The sequence below is a fragment of the Cavia porcellus genome, unplaced genomic scaffold, assembly GCF_034190915.1.
Source record: "Cavia porcellus strain 051 isolate PalLab524CR breed Dunkin Hartley unplaced genomic scaffold, mCavPor4.1 scaffold_3, whole genome shotgun sequence".
In the NCBI taxonomy this organism is placed as follows: domain Eukaryota; kingdom Metazoa; phylum Chordata; class Mammalia; order Rodentia; family Caviidae; genus Cavia; species Cavia porcellus.
In genome coordinates this window covers 117220369-117242309 of record NW_026947486.1, presented here as the reverse complement: position 1 = coordinate 117242309, position 21941 = coordinate 117220369, and the positions used below count along the sequence as shown (strand labels likewise).

The 21941-nt window shown below is 44.6% G+C and overlaps 1 protein-coding gene across 4 annotated transcripts in view; it reads right to left on the bottom strand.

The window, feature by feature from the left end:
* Window positions 1-21941, bottom strand: part of Mtm1 (myotubularin 1) — a 102329-nt gene that overhangs the window by 60443 nt on the left and 19945 nt on the right. For 3 of the 4 annotated variants that reach the window (XM_003461695.5, XM_013155525.3, XM_063246521.1), the window contains exons 2-4: window positions 15756-15825; window positions 13303-13375; window positions 11497-11591 (exon numbers count right to left, since the gene is read on the bottom strand). In XM_003461695.5, coding sequence (XP_003461743.2) covers window positions 11497-11591; window positions 13303-13375; window positions 15756-15815 — 228 coding nt within the window. In that variant the 5' untranslated portion in view covers window positions 15816-15825. Of the gene's footprint in view, window positions 1-11496; window positions 11592-13302; window positions 13376-15755; window positions 15826-21941 lie in introns of those variants that run through there. The other variant, XM_063246520.1, reaches the window with a different exon arrangement.

Here is a 21941-nt window from a genome sequence, read left to right as displayed (position 1 = left end):
AGCCTCACTGTAGCTTCATAGGTCTAGAGAAGCCGGCTCCACACCTACTACCTCCCTGTAAATCTGGACTTAGAGGAACCCAAGTGCCTGTCCCATCCCCCTACGCTGCTTCGGGGCAGCCAGCGTGGGAAGTGCCTGGGACCCCACAACCAGCTTGTTGGGAGGAACCCAGGAGAAATGTCAAGACGAAGGAGCAAAAGGCAAGCTCAGACCTCTAGCCCACACAGAATAAGTCTGGGAGACATGGTCATGGAAGATAACACAAGTCACACCCCTGAAATCTCTGGGAGGATAGCAACTGAAGTAAGGAAACAACTTCATGAGGTTGTAAAAGCAGTCAAATCAGAAATAATGTCTCAGGGAAAAGAAGCAGCACAAACATACTGAAAGACTTGTCCAGCAGGTCTCAGAAAGACAGAGACAATAAAGAGGAGCACAGGAAAATGATGGAAACCTTGAATGAATGTAGAAAGGAATTACAATGCATGGAATAGATTCAAAGAGAGATGCAGGAAATTAAAAATTCAATCGAAAGCTGGCAAAAGCACTTGAAAGAGACTGAAGATGGACTTTCAAACCTTGAAGATAGGATTGCAGCTAGTGATTATGAAAGGAAAGATCTCTTAAAAATAACATGGAATCAGGAAATAATAACTCAATGGCTGCAAGATGATGCAAAGAAGAGTAATTTTTTTTGTCTTTTTCCTTTTTATCGGTACCAGGGATCAAACTCACGACTGCCTGCTTACAAGGCAGGCGCTTATGCCGCTGAGCTAAATCCCCAGCCCCAAAGAGTAATTTAAGAGTGACAGATGTCAATGCAGAAGCAGGGGTCAACACAAATGAAATTAAAAGGATATTCACAGAAGTAATAGAAGAAAACTTCCCAAACATGGGAAATGGATCTGACATACAGATAAATGAAACATATAGGACTCCAACTAGCCATAACCAAAGTAAATCTACACCCCGACATAATAATCAAGTCCCAGAAATTCAGCACAAGAATAGAATATTAAAAGCTGTTAAAGAAAACAGACAGATCACCAAAAAGGAAAACCAATCAGAATCACAGCAGATTTGTCAACACAAACCAAGTCAAGAAGAGTTTGGAGTAAAGTGCTTTAAACCCTGAAAGGAAACAATTTCCAACTCAGATTGATCTACCCTGCAAAACTAACTTTCAAAATTGATGGAAAAATAAGATATTACATTAGCCATTGCTCATTTCCTGTTATTTGGTTTTGAAGTCCTATAATGCTTTCATTCTCTTGAATGGTTTTATACTGTATTGTTGTGTTTAATATTACTGTGTGTGAAGGTATGCTCAACTATTTCGAAGAAAAGAGACATTACGGTAGCTACAGTTGCTATCTGGTTGTCTTGTTGTGAGGTGCTGTGTTGCTTGCATTATTCTGTTCTGATTTGCTTTTTTTTTTTTTTTTTTTTTTTGTCTTTTTCCTTTTTATCGGTACTAGGGATCAAACTCATGACTGCCTGCTTGCAAGGCAGGCGCTTATGCTGCTGAGCTAAATCCCCAGCCTCTTCTGATTTGCTTTTTTCTGGTCTCTTTTGTTTTATTCTCTTTGAAATAAAAAATTAAAAAACAAAAAATGTGCTGTACATGAGGAACATGATCTTGTTGATGTTTTCATCTTTTGAGACAGGGTCTCAGTATGTAGTTTGGGTTGGTCTTGAACTTGTAACACTACTCATGTGTCAGTATTGGGAATATAAGGATGTGTCACCATGAACAGCTGACTATATCAATGTTTTTGGATCATTGAACACAGCTGTTTGCAGTCTCCCTGTTTGAATGTCCACCTTGTATTCTTTGATACTGTGATTTGAGCAACTATTTTCAAGATGATAATATGTAATCTATTAACAGGTGATTCCTTACTGTTATTTTTTTTTGTAGTTCTGTATTACGTGTACCCTTACACCGCTTTGTTTTGTTTTGTGTTTTCCTCTTTTTCCTCTTAAATAAAAAAAATTTTTGATTAAAAGCTGGCAATAAAACCCCAAATCCTTAGGAAGTCTGGCAGGGCCTAGGTCACATACTCCCTACGCCATTCCTCCTGCCATCAGGTCCTGTTTCTGTACTTCCCTTGGTCTCAGGTCCTCTCCTGGGCTGCTGTGTCCACTCCCTCACCTTCCCAGCCCCACTTACATCTTCAGACCACTGGTGCAATGCCCTCTCCTCTGAACAAATGCCAGGAATGCTCACCCCCCTGTCCTCCCTGATAACTTGTCATCAGTACTGGTGTGATTAAGTGACTGTCGCCCATCTGCCCTATGGGACTCCAAGCTGCAGGAGGGTGCTCCCCAAACAACACACACATTCCCCAAGCACGCAAGGCTGGGGTGCAGCTACAGAACTGGCCGGCAACTGGTAACAGAGAGAAGAGGGTGAGGGGGAACTGGAGGGAAGAATGCATTCCTGAGGCAAGGAAAGTGAGATGCAGAACAGCCAAGAGGTACCTGGAGAAAGACATGAAGAAGGAAGAGAGGACGCTACTCACCACTGCAGCGGCCAAAGCCCAAGGCACACCAGAGGCACAAAGCAGAAGCCAGAGCCAAGCGGCTCAGGAGCCCACAGGCTGGGCATACAAGCTGCAGATGAGGACTCACGCTTAAGGAAGCTTAGCAAAGAAGGGGAGGAAAGCCAATAGCAGGGATGCGAGGCGAGGAGGGCTTTTCCAATAATGAGGCGTAAGCAGATCCGCTGGGCGGGGAGGGACCAAAAAGGATGCAAACCCAAACTGTAAGACAGACTGACTGATGGGGAACGGGGACTCTGGGTGGATGGGAGGAGAAAAGTTCTAGGAGAGGGGCCTGCTGTGGAACGTGAGACGCCTGACTAACTTGCTCCTCTCAGAGCAGAGGGAAGAAAGAAAAGATGAGAGAAAACAGACATCATCTGAGGCTGAGAGGGGAATTTATGGGAGCTCAGACGAGCTGACTTTCAGCTTCTGACAGCACAAAACACAAGGTCAGCTAAAGCGCACTGGAGGTGTATCAGAGGAGTGTTGGTAACGTAACGGAAGTCACCTGGAGAGGAAAAGAACTGCCAGTCAGTGACAAGACCCTTTCTGTGGGCTGGAACCCAACCTGAAGTGCACTAATTAATTCAGTCCACGGCGGGACTTTTAACACCAGGGCTCGCAGCACGCAGACCCTCGATTTGGGCATCCACATGGGGACAAAGCAAAGGAGCTTGGGTATTAACATGTTTCCATTGGCTTGGGCCCCCAGTGGTACACTCAGGACTGCCCCACTGGGCAGCACGGGACAGTCATGCATCAAAAACGGCATTTGTTTAGTAGGGGCAATCTACAGAGATGATTTAAGCCTGCAGGTCCAGAAGACTATCCATGCAGGTTAAGTACCCCTTATCCAAAATGCTAGGGATCAGACTGCTTCAGATTCTGCAGTTTTCTGGATTTTGGAATATTTATGCAGAGCTAACCCTTATGTGGCTGAGTAACCCTATTCTGAAGACCTCTAAAATCTGAAATGTTTTAAGCTTGACATCTGATTTCAGAGCATTTCAGATCTTGAGCTGGAAAGTTAATGTACCCTAGAGAACCTGTTCCCAGTGATGCTCCCATTTACGGACATGTGAGGATGTTTTATTATTGTAGTGTTGTTAGCAATATTCTTCCTCCTAAATAAAAAGTATCACATTCACTAGACAGAGGGCTTTTAAAAGGACAATCTTGAAGTTTCCAATGTATTTTTTGCTTATTTATTGTTTGTGAGACCAGGGTCTTGCTATGTAGTTCAGGTTGGCCTTGAACTCACTATGTAGCCCACTGGTTGAACTCACAGTGATCTTCCTGTCTCAGCCTCTTGAATGCTGGGACTACACATGTGTGCCATGACCCCAAACTCCCCAATGCATTTTTAAGAGAGGAAACTACTATCCTTTTGCTTTTACTTCTAATGAAGTGAGCTGGTCCTCAGGGAAAGGACACAGGCCTGATTCCGCAATGCCTGGATTGGAAGGTCCGCTTTACTGCCCCTCCCGCTGGTACCCAGGACTTACAGTTCCAATGATACCGGCAAGAGAGATGAGGGAAACCAAGTGCTGCTGCACTTGAGAGGTGCCCAGCTCTTAGGTGGCATGATGTCCAGGGCCCAGCTGAAAGTCTTTTTGGAGCCAGATGTTTGCGAGACAGAGCCTGACAACATGCAGGCCCAGCACCCATTTCTATTTCTATCTGTGCACTAAAACCCGAGAGGAGGGCAGAGCAGGCAGGCCGCTGGGTCCTGGTCCTTCACTGAGATGCCTTTACCAAGGTCGCCTTAAGTGCCATAAAAGAACCACAGTATGAAGTGGGGTACCAGAATCTCAGGGCAACAACACTGCCAAAAGAACTGAAGCACTGCGCTACCATCTTTCAAAGAAAAACCCAACACTGAGTTTCTTTTTTGATCTAATCCTGGAAGGAGGTGATGTTTCTGACGCGTGGGCAGAAGATGGAATGGGTCTCCACACCATGCCTGTCACCACGGCAGTAGTCTGAACTCAAGAGCCCAGTTCCACCATGCTACAGCGCCTGCGTTCCGTTCTGTGTTCCAAGGTGTGTGTGGACAGACCGGAGTGAAAACACCCATTTGAAAATGATGATTATCTCTGGCGTAAGGAGGAGGAGAGCATGGGATTTCTTTAGCTGGCTGGTGGGTCATTACGAACATTCTACCTCCAAATAACGTGTAAAGGGGGCAGGGGTCAATGGTGTGGGGGAACATGTGTGTGTGGTATAGAAATGGCCTACGCAAAACCCAGGGAAGAGAAAGCCCAGGGCCAGTGCAGGGAAGAGCAAAGAGCTGGCGAAGCTGGTGGAGCTGGGCGTGAGGCAGATGCATGGGAGAGGCGGAGAGAGGCCTGCCGGTAAGACAGTCATGGTGGCTTTGCGAGCGAGCATGCTGCACACCGAGATGAGGCATCTGTGATGACAGAGGGTCCCCACGCAGGGAAAGATAAGCCAGCGAATACAGTTGGAGGAGCTGGGAAGAGGCTGGAGCGGGGAGGCCCAAGGGAAGGAGCCCATGATAGCCGGGTGTCGCTGTGGCGGGTGTGACAGGACCAGCAAGATGGGGAAAATGCAAGGGAGACTGCAGACAAAGATGGGGAACAGAAACAGGGTGCCTCAGGGTGACAGGATGAAAAGTGACATCATTAAGAAAACTACGAACACCAGATGAGGGAGCTGGGGAAGGGAGAAAGAGCTGAACAAGTTCGGCTTGGCCACGACTCCGGGAGTCCAGGTGGAAAGTCACCGTATCTCTGGCAGGCAGTTGGAAGTGAAAAACAGGCACAGAAGAAAGGTCTGCACCAGAAGGAAAAAAAATACACACAAAAAAAGACCTGGCAACGCGCCTGGGCAGTGTCGCTTTGCCTGCAAGAGAGCAGCGCGAGGATGAGCTTGAATATTGCATGCTTTCTCCTATATAAGAAACCCAAAGTTTAAATAATTTAAAGAGCAAAACGAAGGATGGATAATAGGAATCAGGGAGATAGGTCTTTTACAGATGGGAAAGGGATCTAGAGATGGAGGAGGGGAAGTAAACAGAATGAAGATGAATTTAATCACATGAACCAATTCCCCACGATGAATGCAAGTTCGTACTGCAAGAATGTACTAATAACAAAAGTGTGTGGAGCTGGGTGTGGGGCACATGCCTGCAATTCCAGCGTTCCGGAGGCTGAGGCAGGAGGACTGCTGTGAGTTCGAGGCCAGCCTGGGCTACAAAGTGAGTTGAAGGCTAGCCTGAATTGCACTGTGAGACCCTATCTCAAAAAGACAATAAATAAATTAATTAAATAAAATTTAAAAATGTGTGGAAAAGGGCTCAGAGCCAAGTATGGTGGTATACATAATATTCTGGGAGGCTGAGGCAAGAAGATCACAAGTTCAAGCCCAGAAAACTCTATAACTGAGAAGCATCCTGTTTCAAAATAAAAATTATTTTAAAAGGGCTAGAGATATAGCTCAGTGTTAAATATGAAGGGCCTGGGTTCAATCCCTGGTATCATGCCAAAAAAAAAGAAAAGAAAAAAAAAGGGACTCAGTAAACCTGAAGGAGCTTGGTCAACACAGACCAGGTCTGTCTGCAGAGAAGCACCTGAGCAGAGTGAGCAAAGCCGTGGGGAAGAATGGAAACTGCACAACCCTGCCAGTGCGCAGCGGGCACAGGCGGAAGCAGAGCAGAGAGGACCCTCTCCCGGGTCTCCCAAGGCCACCTGGGGCAGCCCTCCCAGCCTCTCCTCACTCTCCCTTCCCGACCCCTTCCTTCCTGACATTCTCCTCTGCCACCCTCTGGGACCGCAGTGGCTCCCAGGGGCTTGGTGGCTGCTTTGTTCCTGTCCCAGGCCCTCCTTCCTCTCCTCGCCATGGAGAAAGATTCCTGCATCCAACATGGCCCTGTGCATACCACATACACACTTACCGGGAAATCTGGACGTGGGCAGCTTTTACCACTCTCAGAGCCACACTCCCAGCGGCAGGGGTGACAGCCCCACCTGCTAGCTGCATAGCGCCGAATCTCCGCCTTCACATCTACCCCTACCCTGATGATCTGCGCCAGCCGCCCGATCCTGCAGCGAGCGTTCTGACCAATGAGCACAGCTCCAATCACTCAGGAGAGAAATCCCAGGAGTTATTTGGAGCCCGACTTTCCCCTTCAGTTCCCACCTCCAAGGGATCACTTGGGCCCTCTGTGTCTCCTATGGCTCTCTCCCCTCTTCTACATCTGCTACAAGGGCACTGGGCCCTTCTTGCTTATCTGGAACCCTTGGGAAACTTCCTCTCAGGCCTCCCTGCCCCTCTCCCCCACCCCTGTCATCTACACTGTGGTCAGATCTGTCCTTTGGATCAGCACTTGGGGCCCATCCTTCTCCACGTACCTCGCATCTCTTAGCTGATTTACAAGTCTCCCGTGCTGCCTCTTCCTCCAGTCTCATTCCCCCCTGTGCCTCTGTTACTCCTCCACCTGATGCCCCAGCCCCACAGATCAAGCAACCATCTCCACAGCACCACGTGGGCACAGAACCCCTCTACCTGCTGTGCTCCTCCATCCCTCCTGCGCCACTATGACCATTCTCTAAGACGTGGTTCAAATATCCCCTCCTCTGAGGCACCCCATGACTCGTCCCTTTCTCTTGCACCCTCACTGCACGAAGCACAGCACCACGTGCTTACTGCTCGCAACTGCTCCTCCCCATATATATCCAGTGAGGCCACACAGACTCCAAGGCACAGCACTGCATGGGATTCGCCTCGGGGCTCAGGCAGGGACTGCTTCTGTGTCGAGGACGTAAGCACCAACAAACACTTATGTTGTCTCTTATCCACTGGACCCAAAGTGCCTCTGGACGAGAGTCTGAAGGTAGTTCTCGTGCTATTCCACCAACCAACGGTAGCACCCATGGCTACGGTGGCCCCTGCTGGGTCACAGTATTAATCCAAAGACAAGTTCCTGGGCACCCTCAAGGTCAAATGTGGCTATCGGATTTGTGAACTCCAGAGGCAATGCTGGTACTCAAGATGCTGTGATTTGGCAGTGTCCACACTGTGGTCAGCCTATAGCAAGAACTTTACCTCCAAGGAACACTAACAATGCAGGATTCTGCTTCCTCCTGAGTTTGCTCACTGAGCATACTTTTTCTGGGCACCTGCTGTCTACTGAACACGGCACTATCTAGCATAGAGACCAGGAGGACACAGCACCTAAGGCAACAGTCACAGCTGCAAGCACATAAATGAGACAAAAATCCATGCATTCAATTCATACTGCCTGAGCAATGTGCCAGACTCCATCTAAGAGCAGAGAAAGTACCAGCGACAAGCAGATGAGCATGCTGTTCCCTGACATACCCTGAGCAAGGGCCAGAGGAGTGTCCTGCAGGAGACAGCGCTGAGTGCTCAGGAGAAAGAGCCAGGAGGAGGTTCCCAAGGAGGCTGCCTCCAGAAAGAGGCAGCTAAGGGGCCGTGCATGTACAAACGGCCACAGGGACAGATCCCCCAGAGACAGCTCCAGAGTGTGTAAATTTGAGGTGGCTTCTTGAGGACAAAGAATGACTTCAAAAGGAGCAGGAAAAGGGGTGCTGGGGTTTAGTGAAGAGTATGTGCATGCTGGGGAGGGCCTGGCAGAGTCAGACAGCAGGGTGCTCGGGAAGGAGCGATGCGAGCCCCAAGAAATTTACAGCACACAGAGGAAAATCGATTTTCCTTTGTGGGCAACAAAGTGCCAAGGAGAGCTACAGATCCAAGCAGCCCTGGTTAACCTGGCTTGAGGGGGTCACTGTGGAGGCAGTGGTCAGCACAGACCCTGGGGCAGATCATGCAATGAGAGCCGTGTCCCTCAGCATCCCTTACAGAATGGCTGTGTGGATTCCAAAGTCAGACTGCACACACCTGGGCACCGCTCCTATGGTCGTGCTTACATACCTGACACAAATAGGTGTCCGCTCTGAAACGCCACTGAGATGACAGCTTTTGTGAAACACACAAAACAACACCTTCAAGTTCTGCAGCAGACTCCACAATTATTGCTGTTGTTTGGGCTTCAGTGAAGAAGCCCTGATAGCTTTCTAGGCTCCAATCACCATTTAAACAGCATTCTTGACATGACGTTTTCTGCTACTAGCTGCTTTCTGCTGCACAGGCACTAAATGCTGTGGCCAATTACTTAAAATGTTTGCATAAGACTTGGTAGGAGAAGAAGTCAGTCAGCAGTCACTGTCAGGTGGGCATTTCACTCATCTGTGTGAGGCTAACCCCTGTCAGCAAGGCACCACATGAGGACAGAATCAACAAAACTTGCTGCGTGTTTTCCCAATTATGAAAGTAATGCATGCCCATTAGAGGTATCCTGAAAAATACTGACATTTGTTTCAAATCTAACACGTAATGGCGCTCATGTATATCAACCTAAACTCCCTGAATGCAGCCCATGTTGACCTTTGGGATTTGCACAAAGTAAGTCTAATCCCTGCCCCTAGTACTTCATTCAGATAGCTGAAGACTGCTCCATCACTTTTCTCCTTAGTCTTCTTTTCTTCAGACAAAATATCAAGATCTCTTTCTCTTTTTCTATCGTTTTTTCAGAGAGGGTCTTGCTATGTAGTTCGGGCTGGCCCTGAACTCAGTATAGCCCAGGCTGGCCTTGAACTCACAGTGATCCTCCTGCCTCAGCCTCCCAAATGTTGGGATAATAGGTGTGTGTGTGCCACCACATCTGGCAGCATCAACATTTATTTCGATCATTGCTCACTGCTCTTATCTCTGTCCCTCTGTTTGCTTTTCTTCATCTGAGCTCTCTCTAGTCTGTCAATGTACCTCTTAAAACATGGCACATGCATCTGAACCCCTCACTTTAGATGGGGCTCAATGTCCCGTTTTGTCTCGTCACTACTAACTTTGGTTAATTTACCCAACAGGTATATTAGCTTTTTCATCAGTCATATCCAATTACTGATTCAAAAAGCTTGGGTCCCTGTTAAGACAGATGTCTTCCATTCCTTAATGACACAACAGATTTAACTAAATTATCTCTGCTGAATTTTACACTGTTTTGCTCCAATATCCGAGGCAATTAAGATCATTTCAGACCCCAACTCTGTCACTGAGTGCACTGGCTAGCCGACTGCTTCTCACACGTTAGCCGAGCACTACACCAGGAGCACCGGAGAGGAAGGGCCCACACTGCAGAATATGAGTGACACACTTCCTGACTGTCACCCCACCTAGGTGACCACCACCATTATGCCCCTGCATATTTAACTAGTGGCTGCTTCATGTCTAGAAGTATGAAGACAACACTTGGTAACACTCCTAATGGTTCCTCTCTTATACGTACATAAGCCACTTTAAAAATGATAAAATTGGAGCGGGGAGGAGACAAAGAGGGGAGAAGGGGGTCAAACATGATCAAGATATGTTATTTATGAATTTCCCAAAATCAATGTAAATATTATGCATCCCAAATATGAACTAATGAAAACTAAAATAGCATATAAATCATTCTTTTAATACTGTTCTGTGCATTATATTTTAATCATTTGGAAGTTTATGAAAATATCTATAATAAAAATTCAAGTGTATCCATTTTATTTTAAATTTATTTGGTTTTAATGCATGAAATGGTGTTTCTTTTTAGTCTGAAATGCCGTGAATCTATGACATTAAGATTTTGTTATTACCAATTCTTCCACGCTAAAGATTTGCTTCATTAATTCTCAAACTTGTCTTTTTTTATGCCCTTAAGTTTGACAGCTTTGCACATGCACACGCACACACGCACACACACGCAGGACCAACTGTAGAAGTTTTACCAGTTGTTACCAGGGTTGACACAGGCTCACTGCTGTTAATGTCTCTCACTCTGGAAAACTAGAACCTTCGCTCATCTCTGGTCTTACTCATAAGTTTGAATCAGTTCACACAAGGAACTGCCAGTCTCAGGCCCCCGAGGCCTGACCTGTGTACCAATGTCTATTAGCACCATGCTACGGGACACATCGAGGTGTGCCAGGGGCCATTTGAGTGGGCTTCCACAGCTCAGGCAGCAGTGATAATAAACAGCATTTTTCACAATTCACGTATAATAATGAACACAATAAGGAAAAACATCAAAAGATACAAACTAATTTAGATCACAGTTGTCCTAAAAAAAAGTTGGGCTAAAGCCATAAAGCAAAAGCTAGATTTCTCCCACAAGCTCCGCATGCCCTGCGTGTAAGCCCAGAAGAGGCTGCGCTCTCCGGTACCCACACTGGCTCTCCCTGGTCTGTTCGGTGGAGATACGCCTCCCACCCTGACTACCATCAGTTCTGCGGTGGCAGCCATAGCGGCGACACATTCTCCTCTCCTTCTGTGGGATCTCTGCTGCGCATCACTGTTCCACCAGTGGCACCTTCCTTGAACTGTGGTGGCCAATATTTCACGGCCCTGGGCTGAAGAGGCACAATAGTCGTGCAAGTTCTCTGTTGCTAACTAGAGCTTTGTCACTGAATGCCCGGAAAGTTCTAGTGTGAGGGACCTTAGCAGGGACTCACACCAGAGGCCTCCCCTGTGATGTCTTACGAGATACACCTGAGCCTGGAGTGTAGGCAAGGGCACTCTGGGACAGAACATCTGGGGCATCTGGATCACCTAGTAAGTCCCACAAATGGTTCTCATCTGTGCTTCCAGGTAAGGACACATGTTCTACACAAAACTGTCTCCAGACCAGCACCTCATTATAATTACCAACTGTTCCCCACTAGCGAGGGATAAAACCTACTTGTAAAAATTATTCTGTTCCTTACATAAACAGGTGTTAGTGTTAAATGAGCTTTGCACAGGCAAAAATTAAGAGCTGAGAAGCGAGTGTATCTCCCCCATGTTAATCTGATCCACAGTCAGTCTTGCAAGGTAGAAGAGAAATAGTTTAGCATTATCTTTAACAGTTAGGGTCATCTTTATGGTCTTATATTTTACTTACCGTTTCCAAACTTCTTAAATAAAGACGATAATTTGTGATGTAAACTCTTCCCTTAATGGGGCCATTGAAAGGACATATGTAAATAACTTCTTTGTCTAGTGAGATAAAAAAAGTACCCTAAAATAATGGAAATATATACCAAGATACACAACAAATGGCACTAATTTAATATTAACTATTCAGCTAAGAATAACTATGATCGAAATCACTGAAGAGGTACAAAGTGACCACTGGCAATGTCCTGATTGGACAATTGGGGAGCTAGTAGGGCCACGTCACCTCTGGAAGCCAGCAGCACTTCCCTGGGCTTGCCAGAGAGCAGATGGGAATGAGGGCACCACTGCTGCAGATGGGAATGAGGGTGGCAATTCCCACATGCAGTCTCGTGGGCTAACCACAAGACTGGGGACTGCAGTTTGCTGACCTCCAACCACACAAATATGGTGATGATGTTTTTAGTAAATGAATACCAGCAGTAGGAATCTATCTACTCTATCTTCTTTCTCTTTTAATAGTCCGCAGAACAATTGAGCTAGACTCATCTCAAACATTTCAGTGATATAAAACAGATGGTCAAAGAGAATAGTACATATTTAGTACAAACATAAGGAGAAACTAAATTTCAAGAGCTAATTAATTATACTACAAACATATCTTTGTCTTGTCTTTCAAGGATGTCCTTGAATGTGTTAATAGCTTTTAACTTTTGTTTGTTTGGTATTGGGACTTGAACCCAGGACCTTGCACTAGCCAGGCAGGCTCTTTTGCCACTGAGCTACGTCCCTGGCAATAGCTTTTAATTTTTAAAGCGATTTTCAAATCCCTTTCACTTCAGGTGTTAAATAAAGAACACACACTAAGGCTACTTCATGCCAGTTCCATAGTTACTGTCTCAGGTACTGTTCAGGTACTGATGTCTAGCCCCCAAATGTCATACATGAAGACCATCCATGTCATACATGAAGGTAAAGTAAATTACCTTCTTTGCTCTTTTCCAGAAATCGGGATGGACACATCCCACTACTTCTCATCCCAAGACTGGTATGTCATGGCACTTGGGAACTAATTCACAAAGGCGCTCTGTCTTGCACCTTCACTGACTGGCACCATGCTTTACTCATTTGAGCCAACGCATAGATCTCAGGCCATCAACGACGGGTCCCTGGAACAGTGGTAATCTACTGGCTCCCCATGCATGGAGGCGTGTGGGAAGGGAGTCGACTCCAGCACAGACTCTGAATGCCCACAACACTGGCACTTGGCTTACAGGTGACTCTATATGCTTAAGGTAGAAAGGTCTGGCCCTTCCATGTTGTACTTTCTTCTTAATAGGAATTTTTTGAAAAGCACCACATCAAAATTTTACCTAGAAATAATTAACTACCATTTTCTGGCAAATGAAGTACTTTAAACCAATATGATCTCTTAATATCTCAAAGAGGAGAATCCTTAAGTTTTCATCAATTTGAAGCATACATCACAGGCTGGAGAACTTACAATTTTGTTCTTATAACCTTATAGCCTGGCAGCCTATAGCGCCAGCAAAAGGACTTGCAAGAGATAATCCATGTTTTATGTGTTTCCTAAATCATGCTCAGCCTTTGGTATAGCAAAAAACCATTGTCATCCTTGTGAGCGCAAGGCTCTTGAGGGAACTCTTCGATCAAGACAGGAATGCAGTGTTCTGCCCATTAGCACTTCTAAACAATGCTAGCCTAGTTCTGTTTTGCACAGAGTAAGTGGGACTTAAGCCACCTGACCCTGCCACACTGCTCCTCCAGTTACATGATCCTAGAGGGTCCTTACCAGTAATCAGTGTTTCTCCTGGGAGTCGAGGAACAGTCTCATTGAGATCCTGATTGAGCCCATCTTGAGATGTCTAGAAATGAAGCAGAGGCATCAGAAGTAATGACATTAGGTTGTACTGGGTCTCAAAACATCCTGGATTATAGGAATTAAAATATACCTTTATTTTGAGACAGGGTCTCACTGTGCAGTTCAAACTGGCCTTGAACTGACTATAGCCCAGACTGGCCTTGAAATTGCAGCAATCCCCCTGTGTCAGCCTCCTGAGTGCTGGGATAATGGGCACACACCACCATATCTAGAGGGATTTCGTAATTTTACTGAGAACCTTCCTGGCGTTTGAATTCCCCAATTTTACCAAGAACCTTATCCTAGGTAAGAATCAATGATCCACCAGAGAACTCCCTTTTGGAGCTCCTCCCAGGCATGTGCTCCATCCAACTGCTTCAGCAGCTCTGCAGGCAAAGTACTGATCACTAGAACTCCAGGAGAGTTCTGAGAGTCCAGTCTGCCAGAGGCAGCGCCGGGAACTGGTTGTCTGGGACCCTGCTACACTGGAACCAACAAGGCGTGTCCATCTCTGACATACAATGCATAATGCTGGCATCTGTGTGGGCCTGAGGTTTCTTCACAACTAGGTTCCATCCCATTTGTTCTAGGTGCTTTTTCCCAACCTACATGGCAATGTCTTGTAGATTAAGTCAGAAACGGCTGCCTCAGAGGGATAAACACACCAGCATGCTTCAGTGGACTCTCAGGACTATCCGAATGGACGTGGAACAAGAGAAACGTGAAGTGTATATTTAAGAGACCTACAATCTACCAAAGAGAGATATTTTGGTGGATTTTTAATTTTCTAAATTCAATACAAAAATTAAAATTCCCCGCCAAGTTTGAGGGTTTTGTTAGTGCTTGTCAGATAAGCATTTTAGTGAAAATGGGGGAAGGGTGTGGGCATGACAAGTCGTCCCCTGCCAGAAATATGCCTTCCTCAATGAGAATCAAAATCACACACCTCAGAGAAATGGCACGGGAAGAAATTATCGTCCCTTAACTTTGCCTCTCACTAACCAGAAATGAGCAGAAGGGACAAATGTCATATGCAGTGTACCTTTAAGTGCCTCAGCTCCGGATCAGGAGAAGAGAGTATCACACAAACCCCAAATAAGAAAGGAATGTTTGACTGACATGAGGTAACATGGGACTGACACAGGATACACAATACATCAGAGGACATTATTACATAAGGATGGGTAAGACTGACATATGTGATCATGTAAACACTCTGAAACTCTGAATTTCAAAAGCAAAACAGAACCTCATAAATAATAGGACCAAGAGATGGAGGTTGGGGACAGGGGAGGAAGGAGAGGGAAGCGGGTACAAAATGAATTAAGATGTGTTATGTACGTGAACCAGTGCCCCACAAGGAATGTGATCATGATGTAAAGAAGATCTGTAAGTGCATGGCGCCTCTGGCCCACACAGGTGCCACACAGTATCGTAAGCATGTACCAATAAAAATTCAAAAAGTAAAAGACTGACAACAAATTGGAAAAATAGCCCTGTATACGTGTTAACTGTCACAATGTAAAGAACATTTATAAGTCAAAAAAAGAGAATCCTCCCCAAATACCCCAAAAACAAACAGGTAAAGGAAATGGTCATGCCACAAAAGAAATATAAAGCTTTTGTAAATGAGGAGAAGAGGGATTGAAGGGTGGCTAAGGGAATGAAATAAAAGAATTGAGATCAGTCATGTACACGTACAAAGTCCCTATAATGAAAGTGATCATTATGTCTATTTAGAATGTACCAATACACTTAATAAAAATTTTTAAAAGGAAATATAAATGAAAAATAAACACACTTTTTAAAAAAGCCAACCTTGTTAGTAATTAAGGAAGACAAATGAAAAGACAGCCTTTTGTGCCTTTCTGATTGCTTGCGATTCGTATACATACACTGCCAGGAGAGTATGAATTAACCTTTCTGGAGGACAAGGGGCCATGAATAAAGCTTACTTTTAATTCAGCCTCCTTTCAGTTTATATTCTGAAATCTCCCTCTCATCGCACAGTTTTCCCCTGGCTACTCTGAACCATTTTGTTAAAGTCATATTTCTGTTAGTCATGCAACTCTTTTATCCTCAATCAGAAAAGAGTACCAGTGTCAGGAAGGCTAGCACTGGCTCAGTGGACTCTGACGGACCCTTGGGCCTGGGATAGAGGATTGCCAAGGACCTGAAATATAAGGTCTGCCAGCCATTCAGGAGACAGCTTCCCCAAAATGAAGTTACATAGAGCAAAAAAAGTTACTAGAGCAGAACTCATCTCACACTTATACTAAGTAGAGAATGAAAGCACAACTCAACTCCCCCCCACATATTACCTAATATTCAAAGAGAGAAAAGAGAAATGAAGGGAGATATAGATAAATAAAAACTCAACTTACCCTCTTAATAGATTCATTCTCCAACGAGTGTGAATTATACTTAGTTGATGCAGAGGCCATGCTGGAAACTCTAGCAAGAAAGACAACATTCTGTGTTAACTGAATAGGTATTGGGATTTCAAGCATATGTGACATCCGAGTCTTAAATATTTCAACTGAGTGTGGACAGTACGACTTCGCGGGTCCTGTTTCCTTACTAAGAATGTCCAGAACACAGTGTGGAAAAAGCTCTGACAAAGGTTTACAAAACATGGAAGAAAATAAAAGAGGAGCTAAACACATGAGGAAGATGCCAGAGAGATTCCAGGAATGTTTATTCCCAGCACTCAAGCTGATGTCTTAAAAAAACAAAAGCACCTGAATGTTTATCAGTGTGTAAACAGCTTCAAATTTCCATGCTTCTTAATGTTTAAAGATAATTTAGAGATAGCTGTGCGGGAAGATAAAAGGGTGGACAATTTAACTCATGCTGGTCTCCCCTTCAAGAAGTCTGCTTTCTCCAAATGAAGGCAGTTTAATGTGGTATGATTGAAACAGTATTTTCAAGGGAAAGTATACACGTTAGTAAGATGACGCACACTCAGCACAATTCAGACCTAGATGAAAACGCATTCAGAATGTGTACAAAACCACTGTAATGCAAGTACTTAGATTTGTAGAGTCCAGTAACAAAGGGAAAGTAGTTATGCTTCGCTAATCTATCAAAATTAGCAACAGACACACAGATATGAAGTCATTAAGAGGTAAACCAGACCCACTCAACAAGGTGATTGTGGGGAGCCCAGGCTGCATTATGAGTGCAGTCATTCCCAAACAATACTCAGCACTAAGATTATCCACATGCTGTGACATGAAACTCAGTGATTTGCTAGCTTCACACTGGCCTGAGAGAGGTGACCAATAGGCAGAGTGGGGTAACCACCAGGATAAAGGGACAGGAGATGGCCAGGTGAGGGTGACCTGACAGGACTAGGTCTTCCAGGTTGCCCTCCATGCATCTGTTCTGTAAGGGTGAGTTTGTGCCCATTTGGTTTCTGCCTGTGTCGTGGCGCACGGTGGCACTTATATCTATCTGTGAATGCATACTGATTATGTGGAAAACATCTATATCAGATAGTGCTGTGATGGGACCAACTGGCATATTGGTTTGCTGTATCTTGGAACAGTGGCACTAGAGAATTATCATTTAGACTTAAGTAGTCAGATGCAGTGGTGCTCTCCAGTAGCCTGGGCAACTAGGGAGGTTGAGGCAGGAGGATCACTGGAACCCACGAGTTTAGGGCCAGCCTAGGCAACAAAGACCCCATCTCAAGAAAATAGATGAGAAGGAGGAAGGTGGAGAGGGAGGGACGGAGGGAGGGAGACAGGGAAAGGGGAAGAGAGAAGAAAGAAAAAACAAACTAAGCAGAAATACTTGATAAAGATACTCAAATTTTTAAAATTTGAAACTACTAAGAGGCAAGACAACCTAAAATTTAAAATAACCTGTTACACTGTTAATAGATTCATTCTCCAAGGAGCACGTGTCCCCCTGTCTCCCTTCCTCCCTCCCCTCCCGCTTTTCCTCTCCCTCTCCTCTTTCTTCTCGGTCCTGTTTTCTTGAGATGAGGTCTTCATTGCCCAGGCTGGCCCTCAACTCCTGGGCCATAAAATATATTCACCAACAACTCCCAATGACTACATTTAGACAAAAATATTGATTATGCTTTGACATCCCCTCTAACCGTACACGTGTAGCTAAGCAAGGTAATCCATTATTCATGGAGGGAACACAGGGCTGAGGTGAGAGGGACCCTGCAGCCGGGTGTATCTGCCCTGAAATTACTCTACCAGCTTCAACACAGTTCTATATTGGGGGAGGCCCTCTACTGAGTAACGGATATGAAATTCATTTTTAGTAATCAAAGACTTTTTTTTGTCTTTTTTGAGACAGGGTCTCACTATGGCGTTCTGGCTGGCCTTGAGCTCACTTTGTAGCCCAGGCTGGTCTTGAACTTGCAAGGATCCTCCTGCCTCAGCCTCCCAAGTGCTGGGATTACAGGCACGTGCCACCATACCTGGTTAATCAAAGATTTTAATATGTCATAAGTCAGTGTTTTAAAAGTGAAGTCATTATTGTCAAGTCAACAAAGGAAACTCCAAATGCCAGGTTATATGGTCCACCTATCTTCACCCCGTTTATTAACAAACCCTAGTGATGAATTCCGCCCTCTTCAAGCCTCATTTAAAATTGCAATTGGAAATGACTATAAAGGAAGAAATTCTCTTTCCCTTCCATTTCTCAACTGTTTTATTGACGTGACTCACATATCATACAATCCACCCTTTCCTATGTGCAACTTAAAGGGTTTTCTATGTCTTCAGGATTGTGTGAATAGCGTCATAACAACTTTAGAACATTCTCATCACCCCAAGGAGAAACCTCAGCTCCTCAACGCCGCAGTCCCTCACCAACCAGGAAACCGCTTTTTCTCACTACAGCTCTCTACTGCGGGTGTTTCACACAGGCTCGCACAGCCACAGTCCACGGCCTTCAGGTTGGAAGTGCTCGCTTGCTTGGAGCTACACCAGACACGGCTACTATCACAATATGAATCAAGCACAAGCCCAGGTGCAAGGGTTCGGGTGTCAAGGGGCAGTTCCACGATGAGCCCTGCTCTGGTGAGGGATGTCAATGGCCCTGAGTCTGTAGTTGTGGGGCGAGATGAAGGAGCCAGCTCGTTGAAATCCCAAGGTAGCACTCGGAATGATTTGGCCTTGGGTGGGTGATTTCACTTCTCTGGGCTTGTGGCACTTATTCCTATTTTCTTTCCTGGGTGTCAGGAACAACATACACATGAAGGGCTTAGAACTATTCCACATACTCACTAACAAATTAGCGGTATTTTTGTTAACTATGAAAGGATCATTGCTGAATGCCAACACCACAACCAATTGTTTTACAAATCAGTTCTGGTCTTAGAAACATAAGGCAGAGGTTATCTATTTCAGAGATAGTGTGTTTCTGAATTATAAAACTTTTACTAGAATGATTCATGATAATAACGGCTGAAATAAGACAAAAGAATTCCTGTGGTACTTCTTTTGCCCAATTCATTGGTTGTGCTCACCTGTCTAGGACCCGACTGTAACTTACCAAGCAAGAAGACTACATCCACATCTTTACCTGTAAAAGAACTATGCTGGACTAAATGTAGTTCAAGAAGACGTAGAAGCCAGAGTGAAATTTTCAAACACCAGCTGCCCTTTTAGTTTACAGAGCATTGTGACCTAACCCCTAACAATGAAGCTTAATCCTTTTTATTTAAAAAAGCATTGATTTTTGGCTCCCTTTGGCTTTAAAACAAAAACTGAAGCTTAATTTCCTATATATATGTTAATTACAGGATTCTGCGCAAAGGTGGACATCTATCATTTTTGATCCTTGAAAAAAACTTTGTAATAATGATTTAAGCCCAATCCTCTCTTGTGACAAGAGAAGAGGGTGTGACGAGGTCCTAGAGCAAACGACAGGGTCAGCTCTACCCCGGGTCTAAGACTGTGATGCCTTTTCCACCTACGGAAAAGCCTTCCAGGTGACATCCTGGAAAGGACTGGGCACAGAACTACTGCACCAACTTATGAAACAAATCTGCACACACACACACAAAAAACACAACTATAGGATCCTCCACTACGGATTGTCCCTGTGAGGCAATGTTTCACATTTGTTCAGACTAAGAAACTGCTTTCTCCTTTCTGTTGAATGTGATGAAAAACAGATCACACAAAGCACCTGGAGCTGACATACCTACAAACACTTTGAAACAAATATGGGCCACGTTTATCCCCTAGTTCAAAAATTGAAAGCAGCAGAATTAAAAGTAATCCTGGCCACCATCTTACTACATGCCAAGGGGAGCTCTATTTCCCATGGTCACCTGATGTGAGATCAATGGCCCTTGCTGTGTGCTTTTGCTGAACTTTCCTGTGTACAAAGCAGTGACAAGAGGCATGTGGGCTTTCTCTTGATCCTCCTTAATGTGATTTATTACAGTGTGTTGGCATTTAAATTAATTCCAACGTGCTCTTTCTCCAGAGCCTGGATAGCTGCAGAGACCTCCCCAATCTTCAATTGTGACTTCCAAAGTTACGAACAGGCGGCTGCTGAATACAAAATTCTAGGCTAGAAAGTAGCTCTGGTTATTCGTCTCTTGCGAATGCAATATCAAATATTGTCCTTAGGTCAGTGATGCTTGATACTATCGGATCCAATACTCCCTTTGTTATAAAATGTAACTCTGTACAACCCCCTTTTCTAGCTTTAGTGAGAATCATAGATATTATAAATTGAAACAGAATTTTAAAAGCCAAATATACTACCTTAACTCCAGTACACAGGATAAATAAAAGGACAGTGGTTTTAAAATAAAGTAACATCTTTTTTCAGTGCATTACACCCACACCCAAGACACCCCTCCCCATTTCCAATTTGGCTTCTAGGGGGAGAGTCACTCCCCCAATGGGTGTTCAGTTCTGTTCCTGGGGTGTCCATGAAGCAGGATTTACTAGATTTGCCTTATTCTGACTTTTTCCAACAAAGCCACGAAGAATGGAGACTGCGTAGGAGGCAAGGAAATGAAAATGTCCCTTGCAGTGTCTCCAAGCAAACCACTCTCTGGACAAAATAAAAGTGTATAACGTTCTAGTCATTTTGAGACCACAGACGCTATTAATTTGCATCAACAAGTGCTACCTGGCGGTAGAGTTGCTCAGCGCTCATGAAAACAAACTGTGATTGACGAAGCAGGGAGTGTATTTCGTTCTGATGCATTTCCCCTTGAACAGGAGCCAGCAAACTCCCACGAAGGGCCAGACAGCATGCATCGTGGGCTTTGTAGGCCATATGCTTCTGCTGCAACTCTGCAACCCTACATTCATGGTAGCACTAAAGTAGCTACACAGAAATGGGCACAATTGTGTTTACAAAACAGGCTTTCACCTCTGCTTTAAACTATTAAGATAAATGAACTTTCTTCAACCATTGCAAATAATGATTGTGTCCTTTTAACCTGCAAAATAAGCTATTAACCCCACCATTCATGGCTTGTCAAAATGCCACTACTTTCAGCTGCAAAGTGGTATAAAACAATTGGGGAAAAAAGAGGGATTCTGTATTCAAACCAGTTTGGACTTCCAATTCCAATTCCATTAATAATAACGATCACACAACCCTGGACAAACTGCAGTTCTGTGTCTAGAAAATGGGCCTGATACCAGCCACTCCTACTGGGCTGTGAGCAGAAATATGCAAAGGGATAGCACCCCAAACTTGTGTAGCAAAGGTGTCTGAGTACCAGTTCCCCTATAAGATATTTCTGGTGAACTCTTACATCATTCCCCAAACTGGAGCTGGGCTGTCTGTAAACTACACCACGTCACTGCCTGCCTAACCATCCCGCACCCATCTTTTCCAAGATGGTCAATCTAATCTTGCCAGAGCTCTGAGCAGCCTTCCACTTCTCCTAAAACAAACACACCTTGCCAGCTAGGGAAGCTTCCCACGGAATTCCTAAGAGAAATCTTGTGCCATTACCTTCTGCTTTGACTCAGGTCATCTAGAAATACATCAACTCTAAGAAACTTCTAGCTTTATGCCCTCAATCAAGTGACTTACTGTCCAAATAGATGCATGTAACTCATATGCATTAGAGTTTCTTAACTTGCCTTGCCCACTTAACATCTCTTGGCAAAAAGTATCTGGTTTATGATGATTCTTTGAAAATTACAGATTGTGAAGCAGCATCTCATTTGGAAACTCATTTCTTGTCATTTTGATACTTCTAATTCATCTCCAAGCCACATCTCCTTTAACATTTTTAAATGCTGCAATGACCACTTGTTAAAAGCAATATAATGTAGACCCCAAAAAGAATGCATTTTGAGTCATTTTTTTCCAGTGGTTAGTGATGGATTTGGGCTGATCCATTTACTGTATTGCCTGGTCTCCTCATGACAAATGGCGCATCTTTAAGACAGCTGATTGGCTTTAGTGGCATGAGCTGTTGCAACAGAGAGGGTTAACTTTAAAAATGCTTTAGAAACTGAAATTGGTATGGTTAAAAAAATTGTGTAAAAAGTCAATTACCATCAGGTCATTTTTTTAATGTTCAAAGGTTAGTTAACAATATGGCAGACATTTAAACA